Source organism: Callospermophilus lateralis, chromosome 1 (assembly GCF_048772815.1).
Source record: "Callospermophilus lateralis isolate mCalLat2 chromosome 1, mCalLat2.hap1, whole genome shotgun sequence".
NCBI classification, from domain to species: domain Eukaryota; kingdom Metazoa; phylum Chordata; class Mammalia; order Rodentia; family Sciuridae; genus Callospermophilus; species Callospermophilus lateralis.
This window is the reverse complement of record NC_135305.1, coordinates 61,347,890-61,366,277: the sequence shown is the minus strand read 5'-3', so window position 1 is coordinate 61,366,277 and position 18,388 is coordinate 61,347,890. Positions and strand designations below refer to the sequence as shown.

At 34.0% G+C, this 18,388-nt stretch overlaps 1 protein-coding gene across 1 annotated transcript in view; it reads left to right on the top strand.

Moving 5' to 3' along the window:
• Positions 1-2,221: 2,221 nt before the first annotated feature.
• Positions 2,222-18,388, top strand: part of Sema3c (semaphorin 3C) — a 159,668-nt gene continuing 143,501 nt past the window's right edge. Inside the window, exons 1-2 of the mRNA XM_076835128.2 lie at positions 2,222-2,519; positions 4,472-4,612. Of these exons, the coding sequence (XP_076691243.2) occupies positions 4,510-4,612 (103 nt within the window). The 5' untranslated portion in view covers positions 2,222-2,519; positions 4,472-4,509. The remainder of the gene's footprint in view (positions 2,520-4,471; positions 4,613-18,388) is intronic.

The following is an 18,388-nucleotide window of genomic DNA, read 5'->3' as shown; positions in this document are numbered from 1 at the left end:
TCTGCCTCACCTCTGGTCCAGAGCAATGGAGCTGACTGTGGACTAAACCTCTGAAACCATGATTGAAAGTAAACTTTTCCTTCTCAAAGTTATTCTTGTCAGGTATTTTGGTCATAGTGACAAAATGTTGACTAACAGATCTAAAACAAACATCAGACCTATTCCTCCTGTTTAGCTGGAATTTTGTGTCTTTGACCTTCCTCTTCCTATATCCATTAATTCCTCTTCCCTCCCACCCTTCTGGTAACTACCATTCTACTACTTTCTTCTTTTATGAGTTCAATTCTTTTAGATTACATGTATAAGTGAGAACTACATATGGTATTTGTATTTTTGTATTAGTTCTATTTTACTTAGCATAATGTTTTCCCATTTCCATCCATGTTGGAACAAATGACAGAATTTTCTTGTCTTTAGAAGTTTGTATAGTAGTCCATTGTGTAGTAGAATACTATATAACACATTGTATAATATAATATTGCATATATACATGTGTGTGTGTCACATTTTCTTTATTCGTTCCTTCATGATTGACACTTAGGCTAATTCATAACTTGGCTATTGGAATAGTGCTGCACTGAACATGGAAATGCAGACATATTTTCAACAAAATGATTTCAAAATTTTCAGGTAAATATCCAGACGTGAGATTGCTAGATCATATGGTAATTCTATTTTTCAAAAAATTTTAAAGGACTACCCTTACTATGTTCCATAATGGTTTTACTAATTTACATTCTCACCAACAAGGCATACCTCCTGGGTATTACAGTTACCTTTTGTATTTGTGATAATAGCCATTCTAACAGGTGCGAGGTAATATTTCACTGTGGTTTTAATTTGAATTTCACTAAAGATTAGTTATGTATCTGTTTTCAAGTATCTGGTAGCCATTCATACATCTCATTTTGAGAAATACCTATTCAGATCCCTTGCCCATTTTTTAATCAGATTAAATGCATAGCTCAGAGACACTATAAGTTTGGTTCCAGATCACACAATAAAGTGAATATTGTAGCAAGGTGTAAACTTAAGTTTAAGGTCTTATTTGACTTGATCCCTTTGTTTCTCAACAGTAAGAGTCAGAAACATATTCCTGTGTACTGGACATAGAAAGGGGGTTTAGACACAAGAAAGATGTTTCTCAATCATCACATCCTCTTACCAAAGATTCCATTCAGCTGTCCCAGTGAGCAATTATGTGTAATCTCAGAGGTGTGTCCTATGATACAGTTTAAAGAACATAACGATTCTATTTCACTTTATAAAGAAAATTGTAAGGTATAAGGTGAATGAACTATATTCCACGTTCCCTCTATACAGCGACATCTACTGGATTAGCTCAAGGTGATTTTAAACAAGTGCTTGCTTATTTAATAGGGACCAAAGCTCTTTTCTGTGGATGCTGGAACATTCAGTTTATTGTGGTGGAGAAAAGTATTTTCACTTAACGTCAAACTCAGACCCAGACTTTAATGAGTATACCTGAAAGGAATGCTGGAAACATATTGCTGATGTCTAAAGACTTAAGCCTCAATCTTTTGGCTTATTTCAGAACAATCTTCCTCCACAAAATTGTGAAATCATTTCTCTTAGTTATGTTTCCGAGGTATCCTGGAGGAGAAGGTACTAGATATGAATCACTGTAGTAAGGTCAACAGAATTACTGCCTTCAGGACATTAAGGAAATGCAATAGGAAACGATGCCTGTTTTATTTATTTATTTAAAGGGGGCGGGGGCGATAGACTTCTTAGACAAGATTGTAGATTTATCTTGACTGGGTTTAGAAATTTTGCTGCAGGATAAGGACAAGACTCGTGCCCTTTTAAAATTACAATTCTTTCCCTTAAAAGGATGTAGTTATCCTTCTCTGGCAAAAAACTGCTTTGCACTTTGATATTTACAGCCAAGTAAAGCCTGTGTGCTTTCCAAGAGCAGCCGGTAACAAAAAACCTGGGAGCGCACTTTGCAAGTTGTTCACCCCACCGCAGTCTGCAAAAGAGAGTTGTTGGGCTGGTCCTCTAGCCTGCTCCAGCGCATTCCTGCATCTCCAGGGCTGCCGGTGCTCCGGGTCAGCCCCGCCCGGCCCGCCTTCGCTGCTCCCTGCCACCCTCTCGCGGGCGCGCTCTGGGTGGGGCCTCTCGGGCAGTGGAGATGCCGCCGAGTGCGCTGGGCCGGTGATGCGAGCCGGCTGGGCGGCGCGCCGGGGCAGCCCCAGCCGTGCGCCGCGTCGCTGTAATCGGACACCCGAGCGCTCGCCCCCTGCGCCCGGCCACTTTTCCATTCACTCGGAGGTGCTTGATTGAGCGACGCGGAGAAGGGCTCCGGGTGCCACGGCACTACAGGGTTGAGGATTCCTGTACAAAGAAACTCAGAGGACCTGGAAAAAAAAAAAAAAAGAATATCACGTTGGGACGCTCTAGAAATTAAGGTCTTCTGAGAAAAGGACTGGAGAGACTGGCGGATCCATTCCGGTTGTAAATTGGTGAGCGTTCCGTGCTGAGCTCTTCCAACCTCGGTAAGCTGGATTCATTATTTTCAGAATTTCAGATTTAGCAAAATCTAACTTTTGGGTCTGTGCATTGGCTTTTCATACATGAGTGTGCTGGAGTCCGAATATTTTGTTAAGAGCACGCGCGGTTTGTCAGAGAAACGTTACCCTCGCTGAGAGCCCGGCTTGAGTTGTTTCTTTAGGCTGTGACACCTGCGGGGAGTTTAAAGTTGAGTATTACAAAGCCTTCTAAGGCAAAACTGGTCGCGAGGACTTGAAAGAATTCTCCGGTTTTATTAGTTTGCAGTCAGTAGAAGTGAAAACACCAAGCAGCACGTCTTGAGTTGAAGGGAAGAAGTTGTAAGATACTTGGGGGAGGGGGCGCGGGGAGCAAGTCTAGGACACTGGGCTTTCACCTCTCATCACTAGGTGGAACTGAACTCACTTGTTCTGTAAAGTAGCTTCATTTGATTTGTCGTTGTTTCATTCTCGGTATTACTCTTTGCAATTTATGACATATGTTCCTTTGAGAGAAACATCCAGATTATATTCTGGTAATAGCAAAATGCAAAAAAAAAAAAAAGTGTAAGTATTATCAGCCTACTGAGGTTGGACATATTAAGAGCTCCCCCCTCCCTTTAAGTATAAAATCAACAGACCAAGGGGCAAATTACTAAAGGAAAGTCACCCATAAAATCAATTTTCTTCTAAGTTAATTTAGGGATGACAGGGTGAAGAGGTTGTGGAAGCAGGAAGAAACTGTTTCTTTTGAAAATTACCAACACAAACATCTCTAGGGTTTCCTCCATCTGTGTGGTAGAAGCATACATTTTATTCCTAACTCGTACAGCATATGCACCACCGTTGAAAGCAACTTATAATTTTTTTGTTTAAGTTTGCACATTTGGTTTAATTGTTTTTTTCTTTTCAATTTTAATAGCATTTCTTTAATGAAGAGAATTAATGACAGAAATTTCATTTTAAAAAGCCACATAATGTTTCAGATCAGCATTGTTGTTACCTGTATAAATGTGTTTCTAGATTAACCTGCCATGTCATTTATTGTATAATTATGATAGGTGTAAAATGATAGGTTTTCTCTTATGGTCCTGAGTATATTTTGCATATTATGGCCACTAGAGTGGTGATAGGTTTGTCCTAAAACATTACCTGATTTTCCCTGGTATTTAGACATTAGCTAAGAGTATGTATCAGTTTTATTGCTATAGTTTCAATCTGTAATACTTGTCTCCTTGATTTATCTTTTGGAATTCTGACAGCCCACTTTCTGGTTGATTTATTCAAAATGTGCCTTGGTGGATACGAGGCTCAATGGATTACTCACTGCTAGGTCATTGGTTTGTATTTGGCACCAGTCCATGGCTATCTCATCTGCATCATTTAACAGCTGCCTGGTCATCTGAATAAATTGGCAGATAATTGATTCAAGTGATTTTAGTAGACAAGGGTTGAGCACACATAAATTTATGTGTAGAAACACCATTTCAGATACAATTACTCCTAAAGAGCTAATGAGTAAGGGAATGAGTGGGTACATATGAATGTGGGATTTCTTTACTACTCTATGTATGGGAGAGGGAGTTTTCATCAGCAATACTTTATGGTATCACTCTCTAGTCACTGTAATAGAATGGAGTTTTAGAGAAGATCAGTTAAAACATTAGGGTTTCCTTTAAGAATCAGTAAGTTTTTCCTTTCTGCTTTGTTCTGCTTTGATGCTGGCATTATTTTGCTGGAAGATGAACCAATTCTCTTCTGGCAAGGACTTCCAGACACAAATAAATCTAAATTTTCCTTTCTGAGGAACAAAGTCACAGCACCTCCTACTGTTTGCATTACTATAGAAGTTCAGTAGCATGTTATTCGAATAGATTTTTCTGTCTGGGCTGCTAGATTTTTTTTCATAATCCTGAAATGTGAAATGAGACATAACAAACTCATTATCTCTCTTTTTAAAGGTATTTTCCCTTGGATATTAACTTGCAAATCTGAAGAAATGGCATTCCAGGCAATTTGCGTGTTGGTTGGAGTATTTATTTGTTCTATCTGTGTAAAAGGATCTTCCCAGCCCCAAGCAAGAGTTTATTTAACATTTGATGGTAAGACATTTGATAAAATTCATGGTTCAAATGTTATTTGAAGTCTTATTTTTCTTTCTTATCTATATTCATAAATTAAGAGACTAAAATATTTCTGAGCATTAATGTTTAATGTATTACTGGAGTGCTTTTTGGACAACCAGGTAATTTTAAATTATTGGCGGATAGACAAAAGTGTTCTGTTGAATTCAAGATAATGTTTACAAAAATACTTGAAGTATAGGAGACTGTATTTTCTTTTCTTTCTCTTAAATTTCTTCTGTGTTTCTTTGTGTGTATTCGGGGAGATGATGGAGAGCCCAAAGCCTAACATCTTTGATCTTACTATTCACCTGGACATGCTGAGAGAAATACTTCTTTTATGCTAATCCTAGAAAGAACTATATAGTTTCAATTATTAAAATATGTACCCAGTAAAATTTGGACAATAGCCTCAGAACTGGCTACTCCTTCTAATGTTCTAATTATGTTTCTTCTATTTCCATAAGGACTTCCTGAGGTTGACATAAAACTCTAGTTAATTGAAAATAACCTAAAATAATAGTGGAAATATGCCATTTGGGAGGGGGATGCCAGGGATTGAAATCAGGGGTAATTGACCACTGAGCCACATCCTCAACCTTTTTTTTGTATTTTATGTAGAGATAGGGTTAGCACCTTGCTTTTGCTGAGGCTGGCTTTGAACTCAAGGTCCTCTTGCCTCAGCCTCTTGAGCCACTGGGATTACAGGTGTATACCACCTTGCCTGGCAGAAATATGCTTTTGATGGCTGTTGTATACAAATGTCTCCAGAAACTTAGGGAAAAAGTGGACATTTCAGATTTTTATGTAGCAAAAAGGTCTAAGGCCCTCTGAGGGAATGGTTTCTCAAATGTGTGTATCATTTTAATGTATACAGTTCAAATGACAATCAGATTGACGATCTCAGTCAATCAAGGAACCTGTATTCACTGAACAGTTGGAATAAAAAAAGATGAGAGATGCCATCATGCTAGTCAGAATAATTTATATTTTATTATGTCTTTTAATTCTCTCTGCATGAACCTTAGTGTCATTGCATATATTTTTACTTTCATTTGATTAATGGTGCAATCTCAGACCTTGTTAAGTATCTCTGAAATTCCATGTTATCTTCAATTTCAAATAGCACTATGACTGACATTTAGTTAAATAGCTTCCCCCCCCCCACCCCTGCACTTTCTTTCTTTTAAGTGACCAAGTGCTTTCCCCAAGGTCATCCTAAGCACGGAAGGAGCCATATTTAGAACTTAGAATGTGTGAGCTTCTAATTGCTTCCTTAGACTACAAGTCAGGCATTCCTCTTAAACCCTAACTGTTCAGTTAAATTGTGAAGAATGGATTTAAAAGGCCCCCTGGAATGTCCTTTCCCCCCCTTAATTACTAAAGCATCTTACAGTCTGCTTACACTTTGTCTTCCAAGTTAAAAATTATAAAATATCTTATAAAATAAAAAAGAAAAGGCATTAATGAGCAATACCATTTCCCTTTATGTTTTATTCCTCTATTTTATAGGGAGACTGAGTGGTCTCATAGTTTAGGTGTCTAAACCTGCTGTTTTCCATCAAAACCAACCCTAATCTCTTAATGCAAACATCAGTAACAAGTTAGTCACTGAGATAATTCAGCAGGTCTGCATTTGATAATAATTAAAATTTATAGTTATAGAAGAAAATTAAGCAGTTAAATCTTTTAGAACCAAACTTCAATAGTATGTAGGACAGTGACTCTGTACTAAACAGTGCCTAGAAGTTAGGATGGACATTTTTTGGTATTGGGGATTGAACTCTGGGATGCTCTACCACCAAGTTATATCCCTGGTAATTTTTATTTTTTTTATTTTGAGACAGGCTTGGAGGCTGTCCTTGAAGTTGTGATCCTCCAGCCTTAGTCTCCCAAGTGGGGGTTGGGGAGATTACAAGCAGGTGCCACCACAGCCTGCTGGCATGTAGTATTTTAAAAGTCCATTCTATGGGGTGTGGTGATACAAACACGTAATCCCAACAACTCTGATAGCTAAGACAGGAGGATTATTGGTTTGAGGCCAGTCTGGGCAAATTAGTGAGAATGTCTCAAAATAAGAAATTAAAAAGAAAAGAAAAGAAGAAAGAAAGAAAGAAAGAAAAAATAAATGGCAGGGGATGTACTTCAGTTGTAAAAAGACCCTAGCTTCAATCTTCAGTACCAAAAGTAAAGTAAATGAAATAAAATAACTAAATGTCAAGTATTTCAAATGCCCTCAAAGTCAAAATAGGTTTTTGCAAAATAAGATTTCCTTTGATTTATAACTTATATAGAAAATGACATGATATGATAAGTTACTGACCTGAAAGTTCTGGTATTTTGTCTTTTCCAAGAGTATCATTAAAATACATAATTACAGAAGTAGAGTATTAGTTAACTTAAATGTTATTTAAAAAGTTATATCAACAGGGGGAATCATTTTAATAAATTCCCACAATGTCTAAATTACTAATTTAAGAAAAAAACCTCCTTAAGTGAACTACTATATATTAGGCAAGGTAGCAGAGGAAAAATACCTTGGGCAAACAGGGTTTTTCAAACATACAAATTTCAACCAACACTTCAAGATCATTTTCTTAAGAGACTTCATAGTAGACCTGCTTAAAGTTTTCATTAAACAAATAATGATTTGTCCTAATATCATACACAGCAAGCTTCTGTCTCCTCCAATATGGTTTATTATTGACATCAAAATACAGAGCTCTTGGCAGGGTTGATAGCTATGTGACTACACATTATTATTAAATATACATGCTATATAACTTTTAAACATTAAGCATTATTATTAAAGTATACATGCATATATAATTTTTAACATTTATATTACAAACTTAAATCACTGTTTTCTCTGCTCAAAACCAGAAATTAAAATATGTTTTTAAAAATTCAAATAATTTCCAGTTGTATCAGTCAATTGCAACACTTGTATCATTTCTGTGCATCTATATATCCTCTCAATTACCTTGCTACTGGGTCTTTTGTCTTTGTATCTTCTCTCTCCCTGTAACTTGGTCCTCTACCTTGATCTTTTTCTGTTTTTTCTGTTCAGTCTTGTCTTACTTGCAGGCCAAGTAAGTTTATAAAGGCATGAGAAATAAGAGGTTTCTTCTCTCATCCACATTCCATCCCTTCTTCTTTGGTGCATTGATGGGGTAATAACATTTGGGAAACAATGATTTACAGATTTGTCTTACCTATTGATCTATTAGGGGAGCAAGCAGATGTCCTCAGTTCTTTGTGAGAATATACTTCAGCTAATATTAATCAGTTACATTTGTGCTAGCTAAATCTTTCATGTCATTGTAACTTTTAATAGATACTTTGTAATTTTTAGAATTATCATTTTATGCCAAATAACTTTTTAAATGAATATAAGCTTCATCTCAATGCTTTTTGAATTGATTTTTTAAAGAAAAACTGCAGTAGATTTGCAGATTCATACTTCACAACATTATTGGCATTGATTTTTTACCAGAAAATTGTTAGAATCAAGAAGGATCATAAGAGAAGGCTCCCCATATTCAATTAGCAAATCTTTTTTTTACTTGATATTATCCTATGAAAAGTATTGTTTAAAAGGTCCCAACTGCATTCAGTAAAGGTTAAAGCATATATTATTTTATAATATCAGCAATAAGTATGATATAACTTGATAAAATATATCAATTTAAGAAAAGTTTCCTGAACTTCAAACAAATAAAGATATGATCTATATTTGAATCAATAAAAAATATGATTACTGAGGTAAGTATGATAGATATTCTTTCTAGTTTAAAATGGATTTAGTCTTCATAAAAATAGTAAGAATATTGTTTCATCTGGTAATTCATATTATCAATATAAGATATTCAATTTGTTGAAATGCTTATCCATAATAACTTCTTTATAGTCCTAGGATCCATAGTAATGTTTCTTTATTTCCTTTCTGATATTCGTAATTTGTATCTACACCCTTTTTGTTTTAATTAGTCTGCTGAGAGGTTTATTTATTTTATTGATATCTTTAATCAGCTTTTGTTTTTCTTCCATTTTCCTCCCAATGTTTTCTGTTTAATATGTTATTGATTTTGATTTATGCTCTAAAATTTATTATTATCTAACTTCTTCTTGCTTTGTGTTTAATATTCTTTTCTTTACAGAACATCTTAGAGTGGAAGCTTAGGTTGATTATTTTACGACTTTCCTCTTATAATCATTTGTGCTATAGATTTGCCTCAAAATACTGACTTAGCAGTCCACCACTAATTTTGGATAAAATGCATTTTTATTTCCACTTAGTTCAATTTTTCTTCTAATTGTTGTATTATTTATTCTTTTGCCTATTTGTTATTCAGAAATATATTGATAATTTACAAACATTTGTGTATATTTTATATATGTTACTAATTTCTGATTTAATTTCTTGCCAAAGAACACATACTTTGTTGCAATTATTTAAAATTTATTTAAACTTATTTCATGACACACAATATAGTCTATATTGAAAAACATATATATTCTGCTGTTACTGCATCAAGTGCTCTATTGGTGCACTAGTCAGTTAATAATGTTTCTGTATTCTTATTGTTTTCTATCTTCTTTCAATTACTGACAGAAGAGGCTGAATTTTACAACTATAATTATGAGTTTGTTTATTTATTTCTCCTTCAAGTTCTATCAACTTTTACATTATGTTTTTAAATTTCTGTTATTATATATTTAAATATTTAGAAGTATTAGGCCTCCTAATAAATTGACTACTTTTCTATTATTGAATATCCCTGACTATTGCTGGTAATGATCCTTAATCTAAATTGTATTTTGTGTGGATGTGATACTTTTCCCTTTAACTATAAAATGAAAAGTACCAGCAAAAATATAGTTATAATTAATTGGGAAAAAATGTCTTGAATTCTAAGATTTCTAAGATATTTTCATTAAAATATTAGGAAATATATTTAAATAGACATATTTTGTTATAAATCAATATATTACTAATAGGATGGGAGTATGGCATAATGAGAATAGCATGTACCTGAAATAAATATATCAGAGTTTCAATCCATGATTGCTTGCTAATTAACTGTGAATCTGTGTTGAGACCTCAAATATCCCTGACCACTTTAAAAAGAAACCTGGATCAAATGATCTCTAAGACCCCCTTCTTCCCCTGAAATTATATTTAAACTTGGTTTGTTTTATAAAGTCTTCTGTATAATATTCTTTAATGCTTTCAAGAATATTTTGGGTGAATGTTCTGGAAAGGAAAGACAAACGCAATTTTAATTGTTAATAAATTTTGGTGTCATATAGACCGATTTAAAATCATGGTTGTCTACTACTTTCTGGGTATGTTACATTGGGGGAGTTACTTAATTTCTCTAATCCAAAGGTTTATCATCTTAAAATAGGAATAGCACATAATTCATAGAACTGTTTTGAAAATTAATAAATTAAGTTTGTAAAGTATGGTCCATAATGTGTATTCTAATATAATATGTGAAGGCTTGCATTAAAGTTTAGTATCTGTAAATACTTCTAATTAGAAATATCATCTTCATTAGAACTATAATTACTCCCCTCCATTTAGCACAGAGACTGGTATTTGTTATTGTTCAATTACTATTTAATTAACATAAATTCTCACTTCCTTTACCACCACATCACCTCAACCAGCAGAAATGCCCCACTCACAACCATCCTGCAGGGAATTTTGATTGCTTTAAAACACCGATATCCATGAGACAGAATGCAAGAGATTCTCATTCTCTGTCATACGACTAGAACATAAATAGAATAAAGACAGAGATCTTTGCCACATTTTATGCAGTTGACTATAGATCCATGCCTTAGTAGATAGCTAGTGGTCAAAATTTTTTTAGTCTACCTAATTCCAAACTTTCCTAGTATAATACATTAAAGATTGCACATAATCTGGGAATTAAGTTCATATATTAATTCTTTTTTGTTAATTCTCAAACCTCCTTCTAATTTTTCTACGTCCTTGTCAATAAACATTTGGCCCCTGTGAATTTTAAAAGTTTTCTGCCAGAGTGTTCTGTGTGTTTTGATCAGAAGTCTTATTTTCTAGTACAAGAGGACAGAGGTCTCATATATGCTGAGACTACCATGGGGACCTGTTTGGTGGCCTGTTATGGATGTTGTCTTAATCCTTAATACTATTAGGCTGTCTTTTCCCTAAATACCTAGCATGTCTAGATATGTCTAAACATGCATTTATTTCCCCATCTGCATCATCTTTCTTGTGATTCTGACATTTTAAATATCTATCTTTTTATGATGAGTTCGAACTTAATGGGAACCCAGATTGTTTGGTTTGCTTCTTATTATTGTCATATGATTGTGCCTGGCCCCAAATTGTAGATACTAATTTGCCACTTTGGGGAGCAGTTAAGAGTAACATGAAACCTTGGAAAGAGGAACCATTTTATCATGATGATATGAATTATATCTGTATAAATATATCTGTAATTTAAAAAGTAAAATATAAATATATGCACATAAATATCAAGTATATGTTATATGCATATACCCAAATAAATGTTTGTAAAATAACTTATTTTTTCATGTCTAAACTGAGTAAACAGGAAATTATTTCAGGAATACTTGCTCCTTGGAATATTTTGTGCATGAAGAAATTAGTAGAATTTAAGTTCAGGATTTTAACTGGGGTCAAACATTTAGTTTAGTGAGCTAATGAATATGTTAATTATTAAGTTACCAAAACAACAAAACTTATTATTTGCTTACTTGTGTTTTAAGATTGGTTGACAACTGAAGTTTGGAAGTTGATTTATCCAAGATTACATAATAGCTCTCTCTTACCAAGGAAACAATTTAATTATGCGGATGTTTTGTCTCCTTACCATAAACATCTGAATTATCACATCTTATTTAAAAATAATGACAATCCTAATAAATCCTGGATTATCAGTTTTATTTGTGTACTTTTATATCTAGAAATGTAATATCAGTGATATCCTGAAATAGGTAGAATACAACTAAGGTGTCTTGATAATCTAATGGAATTTTTACCATTTGATGATCACTTCACTGAACAGGCAGAAATTTAACTCCATGTTTACATTTTATCTTATCTTAAAATTCTTAGTTATCAAAGTGTGTATAAAATGATTTAAATTTCTCATGAAGCTACAAAATCTCAAACACACATTCATTGGTAGTTTAAAAATTCCTGGCAGAAAAGTCAATTATATAAGATTGCTGTTAATTCTTGACCTGTGTTTATGATTACAGTAATGATACCCCATTATTAATATGCCCTGTACCTTCATTTAAGTCAATGATTAAGTTACTAAAACTCAAAATCAAACAGTTTGATGATTAAAAGATTAAAACTCTATGGAGATATTTCTATTATTATTATTTTAAAAATATTTATTTTTTAGTTGTAGTTGGACACAACACTTTTGTTTTATTTATTTATTTTTATGTGGTGCTGAGGATGGAACCCAGGGCCTCGCATGTGCTAGGTGAGCGCTCTACCGCTGAGCCACAACTCCGGCCCCTTTCTATTATTTTGATACAATATTTTTCTTGGTCAGTGTTAGCCATGGTTAAGTCTTACATTTACATGTGCATGACAGTGATTCAAAAACATAAAAGTGAGTATGAGTTTTGAATTGGGAAACAGGTATGTTACAAGTAGGGGCTGAAATAGCACAGGATTGTCAGGACTTTCATTCATTTACTTTCTTTTGTCATATTTTAATTCTGAATTTTCAGCTATACAAGTGTCAAAGTCTCCAGGTTCTCTATAGTATACAAATGAAAGACAATTTCATTTCAAAACAAAGAAGATAAAACATCTTTTATTTTTTAATATCTGCCTCATATGACAAGAAGCTTAGTTAATTAAATAACAAATAAAAGAAGCCCTGTGAACTGGTGAACTAAACTCAAAAGCCAAGGAATTGTTATCAGACAATAAACTCAAAATAATAAATTGCTTCTTTATGAACTTTAGTGGCATTAACATTACAAGGCACATTGGTTGAAAACAGTTTGTCTTGTGGTTGCCCAAGGGATAAAAATAAAGCCAATTGTTCTTGATTTCTCCATTAATCTTGGAGAATGCTCACCCTGGTTTTATTGAATCTCCTGAAATATTTAGTTCTCAGGAAAACTTGTCTTCTTGCAGTTTCTTTTAAGTCTCCATACAATGGTCTCAGTTAAATGTCACTTAAATATCTTGAACATAACCTACATGTTTTAATAAACCCAAATCAACAAGGGGTGCTATGTGAACAAAAAGCACTCTGTACTCTTCCTCTTGTGATTGTGTCAAAGAACTCACTAAGGGATTGATGAATGAAAGTGAGTTGGGCATTACCTAAAACATTCTAGGGGAGGACAATACTAGATTTGTGATGTAAAGTGACAAGTTAAAAAACTATTGTAACATGCAATTGCAACAGAAGGGGAAATAATTGCAAAGAAATGTAGCCTCTTGCCTTGAGACTATAAGAAAAGTACAAGTACATTGCCTTAATTAAGACTCTGGTAAGAAAAATTGAATAACATCTCTCTTTAATAAGCTTGAGTTGGAGGGGAGTAATTTTACTTTTGATATGGCAAAAAATGTCTTTTGAAAATATTAAAAAGAAATAAATTATGATATGCTGTGAATCTTTCATTAGAAAATTTTTAAAAGTTGGAAGCCCGTGTATTTTTCTGTTATTTAAACACAGTAACTCTTATTTAGATGAGTTTTCTCTAGCTGAATTTCCTACATGAGTTTTCTCAGCTTCTATTAACCTTGATTCTATTGCCAAATGATTATGTTATGATCTTCAATGCTTACAATTGGGATCAAAGGAATGTTTCAATGTTCTGAATTCCAAAGAGTGGTCTTATGTGCTATGATTATTCAGTCACCCAAACAAAGTAATTCCATGGAAAATTTTTTCATATTTCATTAAATTAACACAGATAAGTCTAAATACATATTCTAATTAGATCTAATTATTTACCAGATGAAGATGGTTCAAGGTATGATAGTTTTGTTTTAAATTTGTTCCAATATTGATGATATATGTTGATATGTTGTTCACATATATTTACAAAACTATATATCATATAACTTTTACTCATAGTTTTGTTTTGCAAAAATATACTGGAATCAAAATTGTGTATTTTTTCATTCTTTACAGGTATATGCCACTATTTTGTCTTCTGTATTTCTAAAATAACTTTGGTAACTTATTTATATTCATTGTAATTATCCCTGACATTAATGTCACATTTGTGGCAGGTACTACCCTAAATAGTTCACATTGTCTCATTTACTATTTTAACCACCTATTGATTGGGCAGTATTTTTACCCTCAGAATTTAGAGGCAGAAGTTAAATAACTTACTCGAAGCTGCAGAGATGGAAAGGGGCAGGTTTAAAACACAACCTGACTTCAGAGCTAGAACCATTTCTATAAACCCTGCTAGAATTAGTTTTTAAGATCCACAAAAATCACAATTAAAAGAAAATATTTGCTCCCAAAAGCATTCTGTAAACTCACTTTATTGTCTTCAAAGTGTCACAGCAGAGAGTAAAGTAGTGGTCACTAGAAGTTGGGAAGGGGGACAGGAGTTTGGATAAGTCATACACAGCTCCATGGGAGGAAGAAGTTCTGGTGTTCTGCAGTGCAGTGGGTCACTATGGTTCACAGTAAGTTATGAAGAAGTAGAAGTGGGAGAGAGGATTTTGAAGTATCCCAGTGCAAAGAAATGATAGGGGCTGGGGGTATAGCTCAGTAGTAGAGGATATGTGTTTGAGGCCTTGGATCCAAGCCCCAACATGAAAAACCAAAAAACAAAACAAAACAATAACAACAAAAAAAACCAACAATCAAACAGAAATGATAAAATGTTTAAGAATATGAAAATACTAACTTTGATATTTGATCATTACACATTATAAACATATATTCCATTATTATATTATACTCCATAAGTACATGCAATATTTATGTGCCATTTAAACAAAGAAATTAAAAAACATAAAAGAAACCAGAAAATAAAAGGAGAAAAAGTGTCACAGTCATAGTAGAGTTTCACTTTTCTCTTAGAACAATAAGCCTTCCTGAAAAATAAGAAATTAAAACTTGTCCTCAACTTTGTCCTAAATTCATCCTTCAACTTATGATTCATCACAAAGAGAATGAGGAGAATTGCCCTTCTGGAATATGTTTATTTTGTTGTAATAGGTGAGATTTCCTTTTATGGCCATGGGAGTAAATCTGAGCTCAGATGAAGGCTAACTATAGAAAAACGTATTATTCACTTTTCACTTTTCATCATTACACTATGCAAATTTATCATGGTGTATTTCCATACGTTCAACATAGCTTATGTTTTAAGAGGGAAAAAGGTGATTCAAGTGTTCTTTTTCGTGGATTGCATTTCAGCATTACCTAAATATAGCACTAAACATACTCAATTTTTCCATTTCCTAAACATCTTTTATATGAGGAGGTAGGAAAAAAAAACTATCATTTTGGTTTTAGTTCCATTACTGTGGGAAAAAAAAAGTAAAAGTATTAGGGAGGCTGGGGCTGGGGCTTAGGGGCTGGGGCTGTGGCTCAGTGGTAGAGTGCCTGTCTTGCACTTGTGAGGCACTGGGTTCAATCTCAGCATCACATAATGAAATAGAGGTATTGTGTCCATCTACAACTAAAAAAATAAAATAAATTAAAAAAAAAAGTATTGGGAAAACAACCTCCAAGTTTTGGGCAAATTCTAGCATTTCTTTGCCTTCTGCATTTTCAATTATGTCTTACTGAGGACCTCTGTTGTCAAAGAAAACAAAATTAAAAGCAATGAACAGAAAGGTGGAACATTTCTACTACAGAGCACAAGTCGACGAAGGGCACATAAAAAGCAGAGCTGAGTGCTGAGCCATGTGCTATTTTAGGGCAGCACTGGCCAGGAAACAATGTGCTGAGCTGTAAACGGTGGCAAGGTCTACATTTTCAGATCAGAAATCATCATTGCCAGCCTCCCTTCCCAGCCAGTGAGAAGTAACTACCTCTGCATGCTCAAGAGCAATACATTACATCTGAAGAGTGCTTTTTGCATTCTGAAGAATTTCCACATTATCTCATTTATCACAGAATACCTATGCACGGAGGTCTAGAGGGGCTCAAATCTTTGCTCAGGTCCCACAGCTTGATAGTGGCTGTGAAAACACTAGAATATGGAAATAGCTTAAGTGGAGGAAAATTTATTATTAGCAATACTTGTATAGAATCAGGGATACCTGCAAATGCATAGCACAAAACCTTAAGAAGTGCCAGGCCTAACTAATATGAGCATTAACAAACTTATGCTACTTTTCCAGAGTATATTTAACACTGTAGCTTTAACATAGTTTAAACATTTATATAAATTATGCCTTTTAGCAATAATTTAAGGATAATTTTACAGCAGATTTTGTCTACTTTTTTTTTTTTTTTTTTTTTAAATAGTGTAGGAGATTGAACCAGGGCCCTCTTGCATGGTATATAAGTGCTCTACTGGGCTACATCCCCAGCCTTCATATCAGATGTTAAATATGTTTTTCATAGCAAGAAAAATGCCCCTATATTCTCTTCTAAAAGATCAAGGCAGTACATTCATACCAAAAGTTCATATTTTTATTTTTTGTTCATCCATGCAAAATAATTGACATTCTTTTCTTGCTTTTCCAGTTATTGTAATCGAAAGTTAAGTTGATATTCTGCATATGTTAGAATTCCATTTACCCCTTAGTCAATCCCTAGAATATTCTACCCTTTTTATTTATAAGGATAGAATATTTAATTAGAAGGAAAGTAATCATTAGAATAATCTTTCATCTTGGTTTGAAGTGATATCAGCATAAGTTTTAAATATTCTTTCTTAATTTTAACATTGACTTGATAATAAAATTCTACATAGTTAATTCCTAAGTTACTAAATCACTTAAACTATTTTCTTTTAAAAATTATCATATACCAGACTATAAATATAGGATTGCTCTTATATTCTATCCTACATATAAAGTAATGGCCAGTGTGAAGTCTCTAGTCTATATGGAATTAATAGACCAACAAATTTAAAGCAATATAGTTTTGCAGACGCCAGTTTCTTTTCCTCTGAGGAGATGACCAGATGCTGATCTAGCAAACAAACAAACAAACAAACAAAAAAGTGTTAAAGAGTCACCTGCTAAACCAGGCATGGTGGTACAAGCCTGTAATCCCAGGAGCTCTGGAGGCTGAGGCAGGAGGATCACAAGTTCAAAGCCAGCCTCAGCAAAAGCGAGGTACTAAGCAACTCAGTGAGACCCTGAGTCTAAATAAAATACAAAATAGGGCTGGGAATGTGGCTTAGTGGTTGAGTGCCCCTGAGTTCAATGAGTTCAATGCCAGGTACCAAACAACAACCACCACAACAACAAAAGAAAATCACCTGCTAAGTTCTCTCACAAAAAACTTATTTCCTTAGTGTAAGTCATCACTTTCTAGAGAAAGAATGAATCATGGAGAAGGGATTATATCCTACAGGGATTAATATCCAGGTGTCATAAATACCTTGTGTACTTACAAATAATCTGTGAGTGAAAAATCCATTATATTTCAATACCATTTGGGTGTTTCCTGAGTGTATATTCTCTTGTAAATGCACAGGACAAAAGTAGATAATTCAGGAAAAAAAAAGTTGTCGTACTCCTGGTATCATTTTAATGTATTATTTATGTTTTATGGCCTACATTTATGAATGACCACAGATTTATAATAGTAAAATAATTGGAAATCTAGCTCAGCAAGCAGTTTAGCATTTACAATTTAATGTGGATGTGTAACCGATGTGATTCTGCAATCAGTATTTGGGGAAAAAATGGGAGTTCATAACCCACTTGAATCTAATGTATGAAATATGATATGTCAAGAGCGTTGTAATGTTTTGAATAACCAATAAAAAAAAAACAATTTAGCTGGGTAGGAACAGTTTAGTGGAGTGGGCTGAGGGTCAGGATTGGAGACTCCTGTGGCTTCTGTATGTAAGCCCCAACTCCCTTCCTTTGCTAGGGACTAGTGATGCAGAATGACTTGTTGAATACCCTGTAAGAGGGAGGGAACCTGTCCTCAGCACACATAACAGGAACATGGAGGGAGTGAATGAGGCCCATGAAAGGATAGATTGCCTCTCTGTGTTCTCCACACCTGCTTCTGCTTCAGCCAGTGTTAGTGTTAATAGAGTTTGTATCAATTACCAAGAGTGCCAGATTCCATGTCCCAATAATAGCATATGAAATAGAATCATTAATTATGTGCTTTTGTTTTCCAAAATCTTCATTTCACAAAAAATTGGACTAAAGAAGACTTTTTCTCTTTTGTCAGCAGACATTATTTGGTACCAATTGTTGAAAACAAAAGTAGTGTATGTAGCTGTACTACCAAATAATTTTTAAAAAACCAATTAAGCACCAACCTGGTACCTTACTCATTACTGAAATTTGAAAATAAGTACAACAGGTCTGAAGAGTTTAAGACAGCACTAACCAAATTGGAAATTGAGGGTGGAGAAAATCAAACACTCTGATAATCTTGAACTCACTTATTTGCATCAAGTAGAAGCAGTGTTATGGCCCTTATAAATGGCAGAACAATGATTCCAGCAGAACTGTAACTCTTGGCACTGGGACCTCTTGTTTAATGGAATAAGTGAATAGGAAAAAGTAATAATAAAGTTGAC